Genomic DNA, 23,277 nt, shown 5'->3' with positions numbered 1-23,277 from the left:
AAGTCCTAAATTACATATTTCAAAGTACTTGTTATATTTAAAACTGTATTATAAACATCAGCATCAAGTAGCATGAGTCATTTCCTTTTTCTCTCCTCTTCGCTTTACAACTAACTGAACATCCATAACCAAAGGAGGAAAAAAGTGCCTCTACACAGGATACCAAGACACCTGAGAGATCTATCCAGCTGTGCATCTGAAAGTGAGTGGACTGAATCAGAGAGGCTGCAACAGCAGCAGAGAACATGGCAGCTGGCCCAGCAGCAAGCCAGCACAGCCTTTCTGGCAGAGGACGTGGAAGGTAAAGGCAGGAGAATGGGGGTCTGCTGGCCATGCATGCTGCAGCTGCAGAAACCAGCTGCTCTCTCTGCAGAGAGACCACAGTGACTGGGAACAGGGGAAGGAAAGGGAACTAGGCAAGGAGAACTGAAGAGAAGTGTCTCCTGCTATTTGCCCAGGGGAGGAGGGAAAGGGGGAGTAAGAGAATAACCCATGGACCTCTGGTACCCACCCCCACCTTGAGGATTTGCCCAGCAGGACCCTGGCATACCCAAAACCCCATGTGCTAAATCTACACCTCTCCCCAAGCTCTGCAGCCACCTTTGCTCCTTTTTCTGTTTCCTTTTAGTGCACCTGCTTACCACCCTAATGTGAGTCCGTTCTGGTAAGAGAAACCAAAGACTTGTGCTATAGTGCCACCTTCTGGAAAACAAATGAAGGCTCCTAATAACAAATCTTGGAATTGTAAGAAAGTAAACAAAACCTTGCCTAAATAAGAAAAGTGTTCACTACTTCAAATGGAGAAGCAGATGCATTTCCCATCACAGTAATATGATCTCACAAAAAGAAAATGACAATTTTCCAACAACTGAACCCAAAGACATGAAATACTTACAAAACAGCTATTTTGAAGAAATTCAATGAACCAATAAAAAACTCAGAAAGGCAATAAATAAGCTCAGGAACAAAATTACTAAACAAAAGTATTTTGCCAGACAGGTTAAAATTCTAAAAAAAAAAAAAAAAAAAAAAGAAGAAGAAGAAGAAAATTCTGGGGTGACTAACTGAATATATGAAGAATGAATTAGAATGTACTGGAAATAAAACAAATCATATGGAAGTGAGAATTAGCACACTCAAGAATAGAAATATAGAAATGATCCAGGTGGAAGGGAAGAAAGAACTAAGATTTTTTTTTAATGTTTATTTTAGAGAGAGACAGACAGACAGACAGACAGAGACAGTGGGGAAAGGGCAGAGAGAAAGGGAGACAGAGGATCTGAGGCTAGCTCTGCACTATCAGCACAGAGCCCAATGCAGGACTTGAACTCCTGAACCATGGTATCATGACCTGTGCAAAAGCCTGATGCTCAACCAATTGAGCCATACAGGTGCCCCAGAACTAAGATTTTTAAAAAGTAAAAAAACCTGGGGTGCCTGGCTGGCTCAGTCAGCAGACTCTTGATCTCAGGGTCATGAGATCAAGACCCACAATAAGGGGTATCTCAAAAAAAGAGAGGGAGAAGGGTGCACAGAGAGTACTTAAATGATAGTTGAGAACCTTCCTGGATACAAGTCCACAATGCTGACAAAACACACTATTTTACCAACACAGGGGCGCCTGGGTGGTTCAGTCGGTTAAGTGTCCGACTTCAGCTCAGGTCATGATCTCACAGTTTGTGAGTCTGAGTCCCGCAACAGGCTCTGGGCTGACAGCTTGTAGCCTGGAGCCAACACAAAAAGACCTTCTCTAAGATGCATTATATGAAAACTGTCAAAAGTCAATAAAGAATTATAAAGGCAACCCAGGGTAAAAAACAGTAACCTACAAAGGTACCCCCTCCCCAATAAGGCTATCAGCAGGTTTCTCAGCAGAAATTCTACAGACCAGAAGAGAATAGAATGACACAATCGGAACACTGAAAGTTTTAAACAATCACCCAAGAATACTCTATTGGCACAGTTATCTTTGAGCTATGAAGAAGAAACCTAAGTTTTACTAGAGAAACAAAAGTTGAGGGAGTTTGCCATCACTAAACATACTTATATGACATGTTAAAAGGAGCTCTTCAAGCTGAAACGAAAAGACTAAAGTACAAAAAAATTATGATTAAGGTAATAAATACTCAGAATCAGAATACTGTAACTCCTCTTTAAGATAGTGTATTAAGATATTAACTATAGCATAAAGATTTTAAGAAGTTTTAAAAATAACTATAGCTACCTCTTAGAGCACCTAGGTGGCTCAGTCAGTTAAGCGTCCGACTTTGGCTCAGGTCACGAACTCACGTTTCATGAATTCAAACCCTGTGTCAGGCTCTGTGCTGACTGCCCAGAGCCTGGAGCCTGCTTCGGATTCTGTGTCTCCCTCTCTCTCTGCCCCTCCCCTGCTCGCACTCTGTCTCTTTCTTTCTCAAAATAAAAATTTAAAAAATGTAAAAAAAAAAAACAAAAAACTATAGCTACCTCTTGATAACAAAAATCACAATATATAAAGACATAACTTACAACATCAAAAAATATAAAAGGGGAAGAGTAAAAGGATAGAAGCTTTATAGGCAAATGAAGATAATTTTTTTTATCAGTAGAAAAAGGACAGCATTACGTTTTGTGTAACCTCATGGTAACCACAAAGCAAAAATCTACAGAACAGACATGAAACGTTAAAAAAACAGGAGAAAGAGCAAACCACCATGAAAACCAACTTACAGATAGAAACAAAAGGAAAAACAATCAAGGAAGAAACAAAATGACCAAAAATGATAGTAGTAAATCCTTACATATCAATAATTACCCTAAGTATAAATGAATTAACTCATCAATCAAAACAGAAAGTGGTGGCACCCAGGTGGCTCAAGTCATTTGAGCAACTCTTGATTAGGTCATGATCTCATGGTTTGTGGTATCAAGCCCTGCACAAAGCCTGTTTGGAATTCCCATTCTCTCCCTCTCCCCCTCCCCTGGCATGAGTGTCTCTCTCTCAAAATAAATAAATAAACTTAACAAAACAACACACAAAGCAGCTGGATATATAAACAAAAACAAGACCCAACTACAAGTTCCCAATAGGAGACCGATTCCCCTCTAATGACATACAGGCTGAAAAGTGAAAGGACAGAAAATGATATTTTAAGGAAACAAAACAAAACAAAGGCCGGCAGAGCCATAATACATTAAACAAAATAAACTTCAAGCCAAAAAGGGTAACAAGAGTCAAAGAAGGACATTATATAATGATAAAGGGGTCAATACAGTAAGAAGATATAATAATGGTAAACATATACACTCCCAAATCCTAAGCACTGAAATATATTAATAAACTAAAACATATCTTTAACTAAAACAGACAACATTACAGTAAGTAAATAAAAGGGACTTCAATACCCCACTATGTGAAGGATTATCAAGGCAAAACTTCAACAAGAAAAATTGTCATAACTACATTTCAGAACCAAGTGTACTTAACAGACATATAGAACATTCCATCCAACAGCAGCAAAATAAACATTCTTCTCAAGTGCACACAGAACATTCTCTAACACACAGCATATGGTAGGCCACAAAACAAATCCTGGCAATTTAAGAAGACTGAAATCATACCAACTATCTTCTCTGACCACAATGGCATGAAACTAGAAATCAGAAAGAGAAAAGTAAGATCTACAAATAAGTGGAAACTAAGCAATGCACTTCCAAACCACAGGGTCAAAGAAGAAACCAAATAAAAAATAAAAATGTATCTCAAAGCAAATGAAATAAAAACACAATATATCAAATATTGTGGGATGCGGCAAATGCAGTTCTGAGAGGAAAATGTGTAGCAGTAAATTCATATATTAAAAAGTTAGAAATATCTCATATAAATAACCTAAATTTACAGCTCAAGGAACAAGAAGAATAAAATAATCCCAAAGTTAGCAGGAAGAAGAAAATGATAAGGATAAGAGTGGAAATAAATGAAATAGAGGCCAGAAAAACACTAGAAATCATCAATGAAACTAAGACTTGGTTCTTTGAAAAGATAAAAACTGACAAACCTTTAGCTAGAGTAAGAGGAAAAGAAGTAGACTCAAAAAACAAAAATAAAATTAGAAATGAAAAAGAAGGCATTACAATTCATATTACAGGAATACATAAAATTTTAAATTACTACAATGAAGAATTATATGTCAACAAATTATAGAACCTAGAAGAAATGTATATATTCCTAGAAACCTACAACTTTCCAAAACTGAATAGGAAGAAACAGAAAATCTGAACAAATAATGAGTAAAGAGATTGAATCAATAATCAAAAACTCCCAACACAGAAAACTCCAGGATCAGGTAGTTTCACTGGAGAATTCTATGAAGCATTTCAAGAATTAACAGCAATCCTCCTCATACTCTTCCAAAATAACAAGGAGGAAACACTGATACCCAAACTTGATAACAATAACACCCCCCAAACACACACACACACACACACACACACACACACACACACACACACACACAAACTATAGACTAATACTCCTAATGAATACAAATGCAAAATTTCTCAACAAAATATTAGCAAATCAAATTCAAGAACATATTGAAGGGATAATACATCATGACCAAATGGGATTTATCCCTGGGAAGGAAAAATGGTTCAACATATGCAAATCAACAAATGTAATACATTACATCAATAAAATGAAAAATAAAAATCAAATGATCATCTCAATAGATGTAGAAAAAGCATCTGACAAAATACAACACCTTCATGATAAAAAAAAATCTTAATAGAATGAGTAGAGAAGGGCCAGAACTCAACACAATAAATAAATACTATCATACAAGACAACCTCACAACTCACATTATACTCAATGAAGAAAAACTGAAAGTTTTTCTTCTAGTATCAGGAATAACACAAAAATGCCCACTCTCACCACTCCTACTGAATATAGTACTGGAAGGCCTTGCTAGACCAATTAAGCTAGACAAAAGAATAAAAGGCATCCAAATTGTAAAGTAAAAAGTAATATTGTCACTATTTTCTGATGACACGATTTTATCTACTTAAAAAAACCCAACGACTCAACCAAAAAACTTTCGGAAATAATCACTGATTTCAGTAAAGTTGCAGAATACAAAATCAACATACAGAAGTCAGTTGCACTCCTTTATACTAATGATGAATTATCTGAAAAATAAAGAAACCTATCCCTTTCATAACAGCACCAAGAATAATAAAATACATAGGAAAACATTTAACCAAGGAAGTGAAAGATTTGTACAACAACAAAAAAAAAATTCAAGAAACCAAAGAAACAAATGGAAAGACATCCCATGTTCATAGGTAGGAGGAATTAATATAGTGAAAATGTCCATCATTGCCCAAAGCAATCAATAGCTTGTGCAATCCTGATAAAAACTCCAATGGCATTTTTTCACAGAATAGAAAAATAAGCCTATAATGTGTATGGAACCAAAGACCCTGAACAGTCAAAGCAATCTTGTAAAAAAAAAACAAAACAAAAAAAACAAAGCTGGAGGCACCATACTCCCTGATGTAAACTATATTACGAACTGTAGTAATTAAAACAGTGTGGTGGCATAAAAACAGACACAGATAAATAGAACAGAATAGAGCCCAGAAATAAACCCATGCACATATGGTCAAATAATTTATAATAAAGAAGCCAAGAATTCACAATGGGGAAGGACAGTCTGTAGTCTCATCGATAAAAGGTGTTGGGAGGAGCACCTGGGTGGCTCAGCTGGTTAAGCATATGACTCTATTTCAGCTCAGGTAATGATCTCATGGTTTATGGTATTAGGCCCAATGCGAGGCTCTGTGCTGACTGTGTGGAACCTGCTTGGGATTCTCCTTCTCTCTCTACCCCTTCCCCACTCACAGTCTCTCTCTCTCTCTCTCTCTCTCTCTCTCTCTCTCTCTCTCAAAATAATAATAATAATAATATAATAATAATAATATAATAATAATTTTAAAATGGTGTTGGAAAAATTGGACAGCCATATGAAAACAAATAAAACTGAACCAGTATCTTACACTGTATACAAAAATTAACTCAAAATAGATCAAAGACCTAACTTTAAGACCAGAAACCATAAAACTCCTAGAGGAAACATAGGTGACAAACTCCTTGACATAGGTCTTGGCCATGAGTTTTTGAAGTGGACACCAAAAGCAAAAGCAATACAAACAATGGGGCACCTGGGTGGCTCAGTCAGCCGAGCATCCGGCTTCAGCTCAGGTCATGATCTCACAGTTCGTGGGTCCGAGCCGGCGTCGGGCTCTGTCCTGATAGCTAGCTCAGAGCCTGGAGCCTGCTTCAGTGGAATTCTGTATCTCTCTCTCTCTCTCTCTCTCTCTCTCTCTCTCTGACCCTCCCCTGCTCATGCTCGCTCGCTCGCGCTCGCGCTCACTCTCTCTCTCTCTCTCTCTCTCTCTCAAAAATAAAACACTGGAAAACTAATTTGTTTAAAAAAACAATACAAACAAAAACAAATAAGTGGGACCACATCAAACTAAAAAGCTGCTGCAGAGCAAACAAAACTGTCAACAAAATGAAAGACACCCTGCAGAATGGGAGAAGATTTTTGTAAAAACCATAAATTGGAAGGGGTTAATATCCAAAAGACATAAGAACTGTCACTCAAAAACAAACAAAACCAAACATTCCAATTAAAAAATGAGAACTAAACAGCCATTTGCCCAAAGTGGACATCAAAATGGTCAACAGACACACGGAAAAGATGCTGAATAGCACTAATCATCAGGGAAATGCAAAAACAAGATACTGCCTCACACATGTTAGAAGAGCTACCATTGAAAAGACAAGAAACAAGAGATGCTGGTAGGGATGTAGTGAAAAAAAAAAAAACCCTTATACATTATTGGTGGGAACATAAACCAGCCCAAACATTACAAAAAATAACATGGACATTCTTAAAAAAAAAATTAAAAAATCATTCAATCCAACAATTCCACTTCTGTGTATATACCCAAAGAAAGTACAGGATTTTGAGGAGGCACACGAATTCCCATTTTAATCATAGTTCTATTCACAATGACTGAGATCTGAAAACTCAAGTGTACATCAACAAATAAATGGATAAAAAAGATGTGGTACATATACATAACGTACACACATACAGCCACAAGAAAGGAAGGTATCTTTCATTTTTGTCAATATGGATGGACCTTCAGCACATTATGCTGGAATCTAAGTTAACTCTAAAAAAGACAGAGTAAAATGATGTTTACCAGGGACTGCAGGTGGTGGAGAGGGAGATCAGAGTGATGCTGTTTAAGGGTACAACTCGTAATGAATAGTAAACAGGCCATGGAGATCTAATTCACAACATAATGAACACTGACAATTATACTGTACTCTAACTATGTGATAAGTATCACTACACTGGCGATCATACATATTAAAATACACAAATGTATCAAAATAACATGCTTTATACCTTAAACTTACTCAAGGTTACTCAGCAAATTCGTTCAATTAAAAGAAACTGTATTACAAAGAGCAAAATATGATCTGCTGAATTGCATATTTTAATGCTTATTAAAGCAATGGAAAAGTAATAATTAGAGAACACGGGCACAGTAGCAGGGAGTGTAGGAATAGCAGGACACAGTAAGTTACAAAGTCAAGAACAGACTAGAATTTATACTGACGTATTCTCTCTCCTTCTGTCACTTTTTAAATGGCTGAGGCAAGAAAACTAGAGAAATTACTTGCCATAATGTAGTACGCAACTGCATAAAACAAGTTTATCTGAATGACTGGATTTAAACCACCACTACCACCAAAAGCACACCTGGTTAAACTTTCAAATACACATCTCTTAATGTTAAAAAGACCCTGAACAGCAGTATTAGGTGATACCTGGAAAAGTATCCTCTAATGAAAATGGGGGTCGGGGTGAGAGGAGAAACAAAGGAAAAAAGAGAAGGGAGAGAAGGGGAAGGAGAGAGAATGAGAGGGAGGGAGAGAAAGGAAGGAAAGAATAAGGAGAGAGAGAGAAAGAAACAAACTACATATGGGAAGACGTTCACTGCAGCGTTATTTATAAAGTAAAAAAAAAACCGAGGACATGAACTAAATGACAAACAAGAATATGATTAAGTAAACTCTGGAAGAACCACTCAATAAAACTGGAATCAGCTGTTTTAAAAGTATAAAAACTACATATTAATATTAATTAAGTGCTAGGGTAAGAAGTATGAAGAGAGCTTTAACTTTTCAAAGCTTTCTGGCAAGTTTTCTTTCTTGTAACTATGTGCAGGAATTTAATACTTTAAAAAAATAAGTTTTTTTCTTTAAGTTTATTTATTCATCTTGAGAGGGAAAGTGCAAGAAGGGAGACGAGGGTGAGAATCCCAAGCAGGGGCTCGAACTCACAGACCATGAGATCATGATCTGAGGCGAAGAGGGTCACTTAACCAACCGAGTCACCCGGGGGCCCCACTAAGGTGTTTTTTTCCCCCTAAAAAGTAATGACCATGTCTTACATGAAGTACTATTAAAACAAATTATAGGGGCACCTGGGTGGCTCAGTCAGTTAAGCATCTGACTTCAGCTCAGGTCATGATCTCATGGTTCATGAGTTCAAGGCCCACATTGGGCTCTGTGCTGAGAGCTCAGATCCTGGAGCCTGCTTGAGACTCGTGTCTCCCTCTCTGACTCTGACTCTGACTCTCTCTCTCTCTCTCTCTCAAAAACAAACATTAAAAATTTTTTAAAAAGTGGAGTATATTTACATAATGTAATACTATGGAAGCACTACGGGAAAAACCCCAGGAAACTACTTAATATACTCATATGGGAAGATATGCAGTGTTACCTATAATATCAGTTACAGTAACATATAAATAAAATTATCCTATGTTAAAAAATTACAATTGACCCCTGAACCAACAAGGGTTAAGGGTACCAACACCCATATAGTTGAAAATCTGTGTATAACTTTTGACTCCCACAAATCTCTGTTCCTCCTTCTTCTTTTTTTAATGTAGGCTCCATGCCTGGCAAAACTCAATGTGGGGCTTGAACTCATCACAACTGAGTTCAAGACCTGACCTGAATTGGACACTTAGCTGAATAAGCCACCCGTGGATCTGACAAGCCATGGAATCATGACCTGAACCGAAAGTCATTTAACACACATATGTTATCTATGATTATATTCTGTATGTTAGCTATGATTATATACTGTGTTCTTACAATAAAGTAAGCTAGATAAAAGAAAATATTAAGAGAGTTATTAGGAAAATACATTCACAATGCTGTAAAACATCCATTTATAAATGAACCCATGCAATGTAAACCAGGGTTGTTCAAGGGTCAACTGTACATACCTAAACAAACATAATATATGTATATTTTAATAAATATGCAATTATGTGTTTATATAGAGGGATCAAGAAGGGGCTAGGAAGACTCATTTTTAGCTTAAAGGTCTATACCGTCTTTTGAATTTTATTACAAGTATGCTTATTTTTAATTAAAAAGAAAAATTGTGATAAACTGACTAGTCAGGACTAAAAATAGCATGGGTATTATAACAATATGGCATGCATTTGACAATGAAATACTAATCAGCAATAAAAAGGAACTACAGATACATGCAACAATATGGATAAATTTCAAGAACACAGTAGTAAAAAGAAGTCTTGTTCAAGAGTACCCATACTAAAATTCCATTTATATGAAGTTCCATAACAGGCAAAACTAATATATAGTAGCGGAAAAATCAGAACAGTGATTGTTTCTATGGGTAGATGGGAGCAAGGAGAAGGGAATGAAGAAACTTTCCAGAACGAGGATAATGTTTACTCTGATAGGGAATTGAGTTACAACAATATATGCGTTGTCAAAAGTTATAAAAGAGTACACTTTAAGATCTGTATACAGATTATATCAAACTTTTTAAAAATTAAAAATACTGAACTCATGATATGCATGGTAACTATTTAGGGGTAAATTCACTGACATTTGCAATTTACTTTGAAATAAATCAAAGGATAGTGGCAAGTACACTTAAATGTTAATGGGAGAATCTAACTGATAGATATTATGTGGGTGTGTCACGTGGTAAATATGCAGACTATAATAGTATTTGTCCACTTTACCAATATAGATGGTTAAATTATGGGATATCCACTACATTGAAATACTATGCAGCCTTAAAAAAAGCAACAACTGGGGCACCTGGGTGGCTCAGTCGGTTAAGCCTCCGACTTCGGCTCAGGTCAGATCTCACATTCGTGGATTCGAGCCCCGTTGTCAGGCTCTGTGCTGACAGCTAGCTCAGAGCCTGGTGCCTGCTTCCGGTTCTGTGTCTCCCCCTCTCTCTGCCCCTCCCCCTCTCATGCTTGGTCTCTCTCTGTATCAAAAAAATAAATAAAACATTAAAAAAAAAAAGCAACAACTATTATGTATCATACAGAATGACATTCAAGTATGATACCAACTGTGTAAGAAGGAGAAAGAATAATAAACACATTTGATTGTATGTTGGTAGAATAGCTCAAGAAGAATAACAGATCTCAAGTGAATTATATTTATTATTTCATACACACAACATACTAAATAAAGTTAAAAATAAACTTTTACTGGTTTGAGAAGTTACTATTTGTGAACTGAAAAGGATTTTTCCACAGAGATAAGGTAGTAGGAGTAAGTGAGCGAGTGATTAAGTCTGGTTAGGGAGGGCTTATACCATCTACTCATTTTTCTCATTCTCTAGTTTCTGGAGCTAAGGAAGCAGGAAGAAGTCAAAAAATTCCTAGAAAACATTTAGCTCATGCCTGAATTAGTCGTTCTGATGTGTAGACAACAAACACTGGAATATCTTATTTTCTGTATTGCTTATGATACTACCCCAGTCGCCTGATTTATGCATATAGAATAATTTTATTTGAGAACAATATTTATAAGACCAAGATAAGAAAGTGCTAAAACAGGGATGCCTGGGTAACTCAGTCGGTTGAGAGTCCAGCTTTGGCTCAGGTCATGATCTCAGGGTTCATGGGTTTGAGCCCCACATCAGGCTCTGTGCTGACAGCTAGCTCAGAGCCTGGAGCCTGTCTTTGGATTGTGTCTCCCTCTCTCTCTCTGACCCTCCCCTGCTCATCATACTGTCTGTCTGTCTCTCTCTCTCTCTCAAAAAGAAATAAAACATTAAAAAAATTTAAAAAAAAGAAAGTGCTAAAACATAAAGAAAATGCTAAATCCATTTTAACTAGTCAGCATTCAGATAGAAAAGCCAAACAGCTTTGCAGCCGTGAAATGTGGTAATGAGAGTCAACTCAACAAATGTTAAAGGGATGAAGGCAATGAAAAATATTTAACCAATAATTAATTATAGAAAAACTCTTATACCAGCTGTAAAATTCATTAGACTAGAATTACCAAATATTAATTCTTCTCTAGGCAGCTCCATGGAGGCAGCAGCTTGCACATAACAGTATTCAAAAATACTTTGAGTAAATGTCATTAATACTCTACAGTATCTTTCCCCCCTAAAAATAATCACTTAAGCTTTATATAATCTGAAGATGCTATGAAGTAAAAATAAAGAGAAATAGACCCAGAGATTAGTAACTTTCAAACTGCTCATATATCTGCCTGCTCTGAAGTAAAATTCTAGTTCAAGTACAGTACATTCTTTTTTTTTAAGTTTACTTATTTATTATTAAGAGAGAGAGAGAGAGAGAGAATGAAAATAAGCAGGGGGAAGATAGAGAATCCCAAGGAGGCTCCACACTGTCAGCACAGAGCCTGATACCGGTCTTGAATTGACAAAACTGTGAGATCATGACCTCAGCCTAAGTCAGAACCCTAACAGACTGAGCAACCCAGATGCCCCTAAGTATGGCAGATTTTATAGTTTATACTTCTTTCTGCTTAGGTTATGGTTATATAAACTACAAATCTCAGCCAGTGCATTTAATTAACATACCACACACAAGGTATTGTACTGGGTGCTGTACACAACAGGAAGACATTTAAACTGTAAGACTTGGAGTCTACTTTCAAGAACCTGAGATTCTAATAATGAAGCTAAAATAAGTAAGAATTACTAAACAAGCGTGCAAGTGATGACCGTCATAATTGATGCAAACTAGTGCCAGAAAGAGAGTCATGTCATCCTTCCAAATGGATGGATCATATAACTTTCTGGAAGAACTAGAATAACCTTGACCTTTGATTTCAACATATTTAAGTGCAATGGAGAAAGGCAGTATATCACAATCTACAACAAGGCTCTGAAATCAGAATGTCTGGTTATGAAGCCTGTCTCCATCATTTATTAGCTATGAATGAAATATATTACTTAATCTTCCTAAGACTCAATTTCCTCATATTTAAAACTGAGATAACAGAATCTAGCTCACATTTAATGAATACACAATGACTAGCATAAGACAAGCACTCAATGAAAGTTACCTTCTAAAAGTTGGAAAAAGGGACAATATAAACAATGTGATACAGTCACAATGAAAATTTCTACTGAAATTCAGACTCACCAAAAAAAAAAAAAAAAAAAAAAAAGGAAGATACTGGGCATAAAGGATGGAACTAGAGGGGAGAAAAAAACCCAAAGGTTTAGATAGGAGTATGAGGCCACCTACTGAGCAATGTCATTAGTAAGAATTATTTAAAGAAAGACACAGGGTGCCTGGGTGGCTCAGTCGGCTGAGCATCTGTCTTCAGCTCAGGTCATGATTTCCGGGTCCCTGAGTTCAAGCCCCACGTTGGGCTCTGTGCTGACAGCTCAGAGCCTGGAGCCTGCTTCAGATTCTGTCTGTCTGTCTGTGTCTGTCTCTCTCTCTCTCTCTCTGCCCCCTCCCACTTGTACTCTGTCTCTGTCAAAAATGAATAAACATTGAAAAAAAAATTTTTTAAGAAATAAAGAGAAACACAACCTAATGATTAACTGATGGGGGAAAGGAATGAAGTAAGGAAAAGCCAAAAAATAAAATTCCAAGCCTGGAAAATCTGAGGAAATGAAATGGAAATTAGTGAATTCGGAGAACATTTATTTTCAGAAATGTAGTTTGATGTTCAGATGGGAGAGCCAGGTGGACATTTAGCAAGCAACTGGAATGAGAGGTAAAGGCTTCGAAGGATGGTCAAGTCTAAAGGTACATATGTGAAAAAGTAATGCGGAAGCTAGACGTTCTCTTGGAAAAGCTCTGAAATTCAATGCAAATGTGTATATAGCACATGAAATATCCTAAGGAGGTCTTTAATCAAACTTTCAAAGACTCTACCACACACACACACACACACACACACACACACGCACGCACACAGTTTTACAAACCACTGGCACAGATTTAATAGAAACCATCCATGGAACTGAATGTGGTGAATGAGATGACAGGAGTAGAAATAGTTTAGGAAAAAAAGGCATGAAAACAGAACTTGAAAAAATACAATTAAAAGGCAAGAAAAAGAATTAAAAAGGATAGGACTTATGTGCAAAGAAAGAGAAGCAAGGGATTTGAGATATGTGAAATTAAAAAGGCAGCATCAACACTAATGTAACCCATCTAGGACAAAGAATATAAAATTTATATAAAAATCTCTACATTTAATAAGCACAAACTGATTGGTAATATTGAGGTAAGTAATTTTGTTTGAATATAAATAGAAACTATATGACAAGGGACTAAGAAGTAAATAGTAGGGGCAAAGGAATGAAAAAATAACAACTACTATTTCTAGGTTTACTAGTAAAAGGAAAAGAAAAGTTAGCATGAAAGTGACTAGCAGTATGATTTTGTTTTGTTTTTGCTGCTACTGTTGCTGAGTTATTCTTCCTTAAAGCCTAGGATATCGACTTTCTATGCCCAGAAATGTCTGTAAAAAGAAAAAGATCAAAGGAGGGAAACAGGAATAAAGTTCAGGAGTGAAAAGACCATGTTTCAGTTCTTCCTGTAAAACAGGAACAAAAATAATTTCAATGTGGTGATAAAGGTATAGTTAACAAGCGTGAGTGAAGGGGGAAAGACTACAGTATATGAAAAAGTAACAGTTAAAAGTGCATACAGTAAAAGGAAAGAATACACTGTATTGTATAGTAGTAAATTAAGAACATAGGCTTACTATCCAAAAAAAAAGCCTATTTATTTTTATTTTTTTGAAATTTAGAATCAAATTGTATTTAAGATCTGAAATACAATTCCTAAAATATCAACTTCTCCAAAAAGCCTAAGTTTAAATTACTCTTTAGTTACAAGCCATAGCGAGCTATGTGACTGTGGACAAGTACCTTAACTTCCTGTTTCAGTGTCGCAGCGTCATTACTTGCAAAATGGAGGTAACAGTGCTTACATTATAGAACTTGGAAGGAATATAAAAACCTTTCAACAATGTGTGCAAATACAGGTGGTATTGATAATAGTAACAGTAGCAAGTAATGTATCCTATTTGTGTTTAATCAAGCAGTATGTAAGGAAGGGCGGAAGGGGGAAACTCTTAAAAATGTGTCTCAATGCTTTCAACTACAGAAGGAAAGAAGTGTAATTCTCCCTATTATACCAGTAAAAAAAGAGGAGGTTCATTTGCTAAATTACTCAGTAAGTAGCAGAACTGAGATGTGAACACTAGTCCACGTGGATCAAAGCTTAGCTTCTTTCCACCACGCATTACCGCCACAGCACCACATAGCAGCAGAAGCACGAAACTAGGCATTCCGTTTTTACTACTAAACTCACAAAATCGGGGTGCATGAAGTCCACCTGCCCCTCCATTTTTTGAAAAACTAAGGAGTTTTTTAAATTTGATTTTAAGGCTTCCCTACAGCTAAAAAAGTCCATAGTTTGATTAAATTACCATACTTGATTATGTGTAAACTCATAAAAAGTCTTAAAATATAGCAGAAAATCTTCTCTGTTTAGAATACAAAAACAGAAAAATTGAGTATAAAAAAAAACCCTTAATTTTTTTCCAGGACTTCACAAAAAGAAATAAATGTTAGAGAAAAGACCAACATCAAATTTCATTTTATTATTAGCAAGCATGACTAAGCAAATGTTTGAGAGAACAAAAATATCAATCTTAAGTATTTTAAGATGCCAATTTTAACACCTACATTTTCAATAATTTATGTTTTAAAAAAATCCCACAAAACTCAAAACCCTAACACATCTACAAACCTTACAATCATATTAAATGTAGATTTGCCAACTTGCATTTCATGCCAAAACAGTGCAACCAGGCTGGGTTTTGTGTTTGTTTTTATGTCAATCTGAAAACTCCAGCTTCTAAAACCCTTCACTAGATTCCCACTATTCTTCAATTAACATCCAAAATCCTTAACATGACTCAACAAAGTCTTAAATGTTCTGGCTCCTCTCTCTGAGCTATCCACTGCTATTCTTCCCATTGCTTTTTTTTTTTTTTTCCAATTTCTTTCAATTCCCCAAGACCTTTTTTTTTCCTTCCATTTTTGGGTTTTCATTCAATCTGTTTTTCAAAACCTAGAATGATGGGAATAGAGATTCCCATCTTTTTGCCCCAGCAAACTGCTCTTCATTCTTGCAGGCTAACATCAAATGTTACCATTCCAGCAAAGCCTTTCCTGACCTCCTAGATATATATTTTGACAGCATTCTGGATTTCGTTAACATTCACTGGCCTTGTAATTACTTTATCAACATGTCTTCCCTGCTAAGTGGTGAAGGATATGAACATAGTCATCTCAGCTCATTTCCTACAAATCCCCAATATCTAACACACCTGTTGGTACACAAAGTAGATTAAGTACTCAATATTTGCTGAATTAACATATTCAAAATACAGAGTAAGTCCAAAACCATGAGATACTTCGCTAGCACAAGTACCTAGAAAGTTCCATACAAGTTTTGAATTACATCTTACCCTTAGTCCTTCAAATGCTCTCTTTCAAGCAGGTGCTATTTGGCAATTATACTTTTAAAATAAAACAAAAAAAATCCTTTCAGATAACAAACACATCTACAAGTTTCACAAAGCCCAGGTTAGAAACCACAAGTCTTAAATAATTGAAATTAGCTTTAAAAGTTACCAAGAATTCATCTGAAATGCAATTAAAGGGACAGGAACTTGGATAAGGGCTCAATTTTAGCACAGCAATGTACGTTATAAGAAGACCAATTCCAATTCCTACCACTGTGTAGGCTGTACTTGCTATCAGTGCCTTATTTATTCTACCAATAATGACTGCAGTGCTACAGTCATCTGAGTAGGCTATAAGATACCTGAAACATGCTATATTAAAACTGAATAAAAATCACAAGCATATACACTAAGTAACTATAAGTAACCTTTTAAGTTACAGCATAAAATACAGAGATACTAAGTCACTATGTTGTATACCTAAGCTTATGTAACATTGTGTGCAAACTATATAAAAGGTTTTTTTAAGGAATTTTATTTCAACTTAAAACATTTTAAGTTTTCTGTTCACCTATTACCTACTGAATGCTAGTTACAAACCAGGCAGTGTTCAGATTCTTAATAGATATTCGTTATTTCTTCTATACAGATGAGGAAACGGGAGGCACTGAGTTAAGTAATTTACCCAATTTTAAACAGCTGGTAAAGTGCAGAGGCACTAGTCAAGGCCAGCCATTCTCGTTATAGAGTTCCTCCTCTCAACCACTATGCTACAGTGTTGCACTTTCTCTTCTTCTGCGGAAATACAGCTTCTATCTAGACCACCCCACTTCAATGAAACTATTTTGCTAAGGTTACCAATGACTCCTACCTTTCCAAACTAAAGGGCCACTTACATGCCTCCATCCCTTTCTTCCATTCTGCAACATCAACTTAACAACTCCCCTCTTTCCTTATACACTTGTTTCTTTCCTAACCTAAGTCTCAACCTTCTACCTTAGACCTGGGCCCTCCTTCCTTCCCTATCAACACATTCTTAATTAGGAAATCTCCTACAACTCCATAGTTTCGAATACTACCTGATGACTCCAAGTTTCTCCAGTCGTCGCCTGAGTTCTGGACTAACAACCTAACAACCTATTTGACATCTAACTTAGATGTATAACACCTTATATTCAGTGATCAAAACCAATCATCTTTCCTCCTTCCCTCAATGTGTTCTCTCCCAAGCCTTCTCTATCATCACCCATTTGGTTGCTAACTTCTTAGTCATTATCCTTGATTTCTTTTTCCCTCATTTCCTACATCCAATCCATATCAGCAAGTTCTATCAGATCCACTTAAAAAACGTATTTTGTTCTGTTTCCACTACCACTCTGACACAAACTACTTACGTTTCTGCCTACAATGCCCTTCAGAACAGTCTCCTTATTCTGATGCTTGTCCCCTTAATCTCCACAAAGCAGGCAGAATTAAGATAAGATCAAATCAGGGATGTGTGGGTGGCTCAGTCGGCTAAGCTTCCCACTTTGGCTCAGGTCATGATTTCCTGGTGGTTCACAGGTTCAAGCCCCCAGCTGGGCTCTGTGCTGACAGTTCAGAGCCTGGAGCTTACTTTGGATTCTGCATCTCCCTCTCTCTGCCCCTCCTCCCTTGCACGCATGCTCTCTCTCAAAAATAAAAGATCAAATCAATCCCTGCCTGCTTTAAATTATCTAAGGGTCTTCTCATCATAAATGAAATCCTAGCCCTTGACCACGGCCTAGAAAATCCTACAACTTCTCCAATTTCATGTCCCTCCGTTCTCTCTCCATCCCCATCACAAGGTTCCTTGCAGCCACATTTCCTTCTTTCTCTTCTTGGAACACACTGTGATCACATCTGCTACAGGGCCTTTGCACCTGCTGTTCCTTCTGCAAGGAAAAGTCTTTCTCCAGACTCTGACACAGATGGTTCCTTCTCCTAAGTGTTACTCAAATGCTACCTCCTGTGAGAAGCCTTCTAATCACCCTTTTATAAGATCCCCTATTATTACAGCCGTCATTCCTATTTTTATCTTATTTAATACTTTTATTATTGCCTTGTCAGCTTTGGAATTTAAAAGCTCTATCACCAAAGCTTCCCACCGTACATAGCGGGCACTTAATAAACTTATTAAATGGGTGGATTTTCCCCATTTCATTTTAAGTTGTTTACTGTAAATCAACCACTTTTGATAAAGCACCTGGCCCAAGCTATATTTTGTATGTATTAAAAGACAAATCCTTAACACATTCCTTATTTTTTCGAATCTAAAACATTCCGGCACTCTGCGCGCGCGCGCGCACACACACACACACACACACACACTCACACACACACACACACACACACACACAAAATCCATCTACAGCAACCCACTTAAAACTGCTAAATATTCCATATGGATAGATAACATTTTCTTCCTCCTCGCCACGCTAACAAACGTGTAGGTGGGAAAGGGGAATCTTACTGGGTACCTTAGCACCTGTTACATCTTCAATCAGTTAGAAGAGGTGCGGATGAGCCAGATAGCACATGGGAAACGTGGCCTTTCTTTCAGGGACTATATTTATTTAAAACGTGAGTGGCTTGCACTACAACTCCCCTAATCCCTAATAAGGGCCATTCACTTCACTTAAAGAAACAAGGTATATTAGTCCGCGGGCAAGACGTTGTGACTGGATTCATTAAGCGAAAAGAAACCGATTTGGGGGTCCCTCGTCCAATGTGGAGTCGATCTACATGTAACGGGAAAAGAAGATACCAGTTCAACGACCAACTCGGTGATAAGATAAAGGTCGGCTCAGACTCTCCTAAACCTGGGAGCGAGGACGGAAAAGAAGGAGAAAACAAAAAACCCTGGGACCTCCGTTCACCGCTTTGGCCTCCATCGCAGGCACTTGGGGGAAACTGCACAGATCTATGTGTCCGCCTATCTCCCACTTCCATCCCTGCAAGGAAATAGTCCCCGGATACTCACATGGGCTCGAGAGTCTTGCTGAGCCAGGACTTGAGTGCCTCGAAGTTTTCAATAATCATTTTAGACACCATCCACAGCGGCCCCGAGGCCCGTCACACTCCTCAGCCCGCCCAGGTCTCGGCCGCTACAGCGGCCGCTGCCCCCGCCCCCTCCTCCGCGCGCCGCCCGCGTGGGCCGCGGTGGGAGGCGCCGGTGGCAGGTTCCCGCGAGCCCTGATCGGCGACCAGCTCTGCGGGTACCGTCGCAGGCCGCCAATCCACGGGGCGCCAGATGCTCTCCGTCCCTGGACCCCGGCCCGGGCTGAGACAGCAACGGTTTGCCCGGGCCCTCCCCCTTCCCTCCACCCAAGCAAATCTTCTTGGACCAGGAGGTCGAGACGCGCCTAGCTCCGAGCTTTCTCTCAACCTCGGAACCAGGTGGTGTTGGCAACGCAGAACAGGCAAAAGTGAAAAAAGCGACGACGAAGGGCAGCTCAATGGGAACGATTCGGGGGGTCTTCCCGGCTCCCAGCACCCCCAAGAAGATGGCTGCCGATAAATCTCGCGAGAATTGATGAAGTCTCGCGGTGGTTCCCGGAGCCTGCTGGGAAGAGACGTAAGCTCGTCTTAAGAGCGCGCTGGGGGAGTGTGGAATTTCGGTGTTTTGCGTATTTGCGTCGTTAGAGGCCTTTGCCCCTTCTTACACTTTTTCTCGCTTATGGAATAAAAACGTTATTTTTGTACATGGAGGGAGAGGCCTCTGACTCCAGAAACGGCGGGAGCCCCACTTCGTCCTGTGTATAGACGGCTGTGGCGCATCAGCTGGAACGAACCCGCTGACCGGAGCGCTCCTTGAGAGCCGCTACACGTTGTGCGAGGCCGCACGGCGGCCAGTGGGTTCCAGGTGTGCTGTACTGCCTCCTCCGTTTATCTCCGTGTCCTGCAGTCCCGTTTAGTGTGTGCTGTGGTGTGGACAAGCATGGGAAGCACAGGCTGGTGTAATCCCCCGGTGAAACTTCCAGAGCCTTAGTGTCTTGTCCGAAAGTACTCAACTTGATGGTAGAGCAGTCATGATCTAGGGGTACGCCAAAAGAAAGGTGAGGTAACCTTAGCAGTTCTCAAATAGTTTTCAACAACTGAAACTTCAGACTTTTCCCCGACTAAAGATTAGAACACTGTGTTTTCAATTCTCTTCATGTAGAGCTGATTCAGCCAAGGAGAGGGAAAAAAGTATCAAAAGAAAGAGCCTTCATATCAGCATCCTAAATTAACTTCCTGCCAGAGTTCTTCTATTTGCTATTACTGACTGTCATTAAGGCGCTCGGTGGAGGCGGGGGAGGGGGTGGGGATGTGGGTGGCCTAGTCGGCTGAGCCTTCGACTTTGGCTTAGGTCTTGATCGTTCTCTAGGTTTCCGTTCAGGCCAGTGTCTATGTGTGTGTCTCTCTGCCCCTTCCTTGCTCGCGTGCGCGCTCTCCTCTCAAAATAGTAAATAAATTTTTAAAAAGGGGGGACTAGGTGGGATTTTGCAAAACGTCTAGTGCCTGTAAAACGATAGTGAAATGAAAATAATTCGCAATATAAAGACAAAGTAGACAATGAAAAGCTCTTTAGTGGTAAACTAAATCGCCCTTAAGAACTCTGAGGTTATAATCTGCGATACCGGCGTCCTTAAGCAACAAGTGGGAAAGATTATCAAGAAAGCTAGACATTTGTTTTAAAATATAGCATGCAGAGTAGAATGAAATTAGAATTCAGCCACTGAATAACCAGAGTGTTGATTAAATTGATTTAGCTAAGTGAAAGAAGCCAGAAACAAAAGGACAAATAATTATATGATTCCACTTGTGAGGTACCTAGAGCAGCCAGACTCCCCGAGACAGAAAGTAGAATGTTGCCAATGCTGGGAGGGCAGAGGAGGATCCGGAGTTCTTCTGAATGAGTAAAGAGTTTCGGTTTGGGATGTGGAAAAACTCAGGGATGAACGGTGTTGCTGGTTGCACAACAATGTGAATGTACTGAATGTGATTGAATTGTACATTTAAAAATGATTACGGTGGTAAGTTTTATGTATATTTTGCCACAATAAAATTGATTTTTTAATTTAGTATTGCTATGGGAAAAGTAAAATCCTGTTTAGCCTGTTTGTTTAATAGGTTTGTCACAGGCGGATTCCAGCAGTGTTTGCAACTTCCAACAACAACCATTCCACAAGTGGCCCTCTGCTCCAGCTTGCCTCTGTCATGGCGCTCATTGCTTTCTTGTTTGCAAGTGTCTGATTATCTGTCCCTTAGTAACCATAGTTTTAAAGTTCCTGCTCCAAGCACAGCCCCAGATAGGTACAGTCAGTTCTCACTTTTTTGAATGATTTAAGTGAAGCTCTGCCCATCCCATGAAATCTTCGCTGACCAGTGAAGTTGACAGCAACCTCTCCCTCCTCTAAGGCCATTATACAGTTGTTACGACTCCACACTTCGTCATCAGTGCTTTGCAGCGTGCTTTTCTTTCTTAACCATGAACACTCTTTATCTTTGGCTTTGCCTTCAAAGGTGACAATGAGCTGGCCTGATTATCAATACTGCTAAGAGAAGACTGAACCTCCATAAAATACTTTCTGAGTTCAATAACAAACATTTCAGAATGTCCTTTATTATGTTACCTATTTGACATTTTCCAATAAACCATGCTTTTTCAAAGCCCTGTGACTTTGTCAGTGATGTTCCTTTTACCTGGGAAGACTCTACTCATTGCTCAAAAACCATCTTCTCACTGATGCCCTGGGCAAAGGTAGATGCCTCTTGGTTTCTACCTGTAGGATGGGAGTTAAAACATCTTGCTTAGTTTTCTGCTCTGTCTCCCTGACTAGATCGTGAACTTTTTAAAGCCTAGAGCTCAAGCATATTCATCCTTGCACATCCTATACTTAGCACAGTGTTTGGAACTCAAAAATGTCTATTGAAGACATGTCTATTATATGTCTATTAATTTTAAATAGGAAGGAGGTAGAGGCAGGGGAAAATATTTTGGACAGGCTACTCATAATAACAGTTGCTAACAGACTTATATCTCCTTGTGGTTTACTTAGCTGCTCTCATCCTAGGAATATTCTGTACAGTGTACGTAACTGCTTCTTCTTACAGTTCTCTCTCCTAACTGATGGATATAATCATATTATTCTCAGTGGAGACTTGGGCTCTTGTTTAAAAATTCAGCCTGCATTTTGACTTCACAAAAATACCCTACATTTTCTATTTCCTTTATACTCTGTTGCTCTCCAGAGAATCACATTTAGATCGTTATTCTCTCTGAAACATATTCCTTAATTTGGTGTATGGTGGGGATCTAGCTTATTTTTCTTCAGATGGCAAGCCAATTTTTCTCTGTAATTATACACAGTAGTCTATCCCTTCCTAATTGATTTTTGATGCCACTTTTATTATATATCATATTTCTATTCATATATGGCTCTGGTTCTGAACTCAGTTGGTCTCTTTGTCTATGACAATACCAGTACCATGTTGTTTTTATTTACTTTCATCTTAGAGACTATCTTAATATTTAACAGAAAATTCCTACTTTTGCTCTTTTTTCCCTCAAATTTCACTTAAACATATACCTTTGTTTTTCCAAATACTTTCTAGAACAAGATTATTGAGTTTGTAAAAAAAAAAATCCTTTATTGAATTTATAGGTTAATTTGGGTTGAATTGGCATCTTATAATGTATGGCAGTCACAGGTACGCTTCAGCTCTGCCTTGAGAAAGGACTCACTGCCCAACTGAAGGCATGTATTTAGCTGATAGCCTCCAGCTATTAACTCTGGGTTCACCTCAGATTTCAAGGTAAAGTTACACTATTCTCAGGGCAGCCCCATCTCACATGCCCGTCCTCAGCCAAAGACTAAGTCAAGCATAGTATAAAGATCTACTCAATGATAGGAAGACAGAAGCTTTGTCAGACCTGCATAGCAGTCCCATGGCTCCCCCTGCCCAGTCCTACTTCCTCTCTCTCCCTTTCAAAAGTACTACTCTGCAGTAAACCTTTTGTACTTCTAACTCTATCTCAACATCTCCCCAGAGAGCCCAAGTTATGATACAACTTAAGTCATCTGATTAAATCTGTTTACAGAAATTTTAAAAAGTAATAGTTAATAACAAAATCTAACCATACTTTCTGGCCCGATTACTTCTTTGAAACCATCTCTACCTGACTCCATTTAATACACTCTCTCTGAAAACTTACATTCTAACAAGCCTTTGACTTACTGTGGCCCTCATTGAATTAGTACCTGTCATTTTATTTTTTAGTGTATGTATACTTTATTCTCCATCTAATGATCTGAATATAATCCGCTGTGGCCTCCTTGAATACTTTGTTTGATCAGTTACTTCCTTATCTCCTGTGTTT

General features: G+C 38.3%; 1 protein-coding gene across 14 annotated transcripts in view; it reads right to left on the bottom strand.

Annotated features, from left to right (window-relative positions):
* Positions 1–19,436, bottom strand: part of RBM26 (RNA binding motif protein 26) — an 85,030-nt gene extending 65,594 nt beyond the window's left edge. For all 14 annotated transcript variants that reach the window (XM_029936554.1, XM_029936555.1, XM_029936549.1 and 11 more), the window contains exon 1: positions 18,895–19,436. In XM_029936554.1, the coding sequence (XP_029792414.1) occupies positions 18,895–18,965 (71 nt within the window). In that variant the 5' untranslated portion in view covers positions 18,966–19,436. The remainder of the gene's footprint in view (positions 1–18,894) is intronic.
* Between the last annotated feature and the right edge of the window lie 3,841 nt (positions 19,437–23,277).

Source organism: Suricata suricatta, chromosome 4 (assembly GCF_006229205.1).
Source record: "Suricata suricatta isolate VVHF042 chromosome 4, meerkat_22Aug2017_6uvM2_HiC, whole genome shotgun sequence".
Classification (NCBI taxonomy): domain Eukaryota; kingdom Metazoa; phylum Chordata; class Mammalia; order Carnivora; family Herpestidae; genus Suricata; species Suricata suricatta.
The sequence above is the reverse complement of the archived record's forward strand: the minus strand, read 5'-3'. Positions and strand labels throughout refer to the sequence as shown.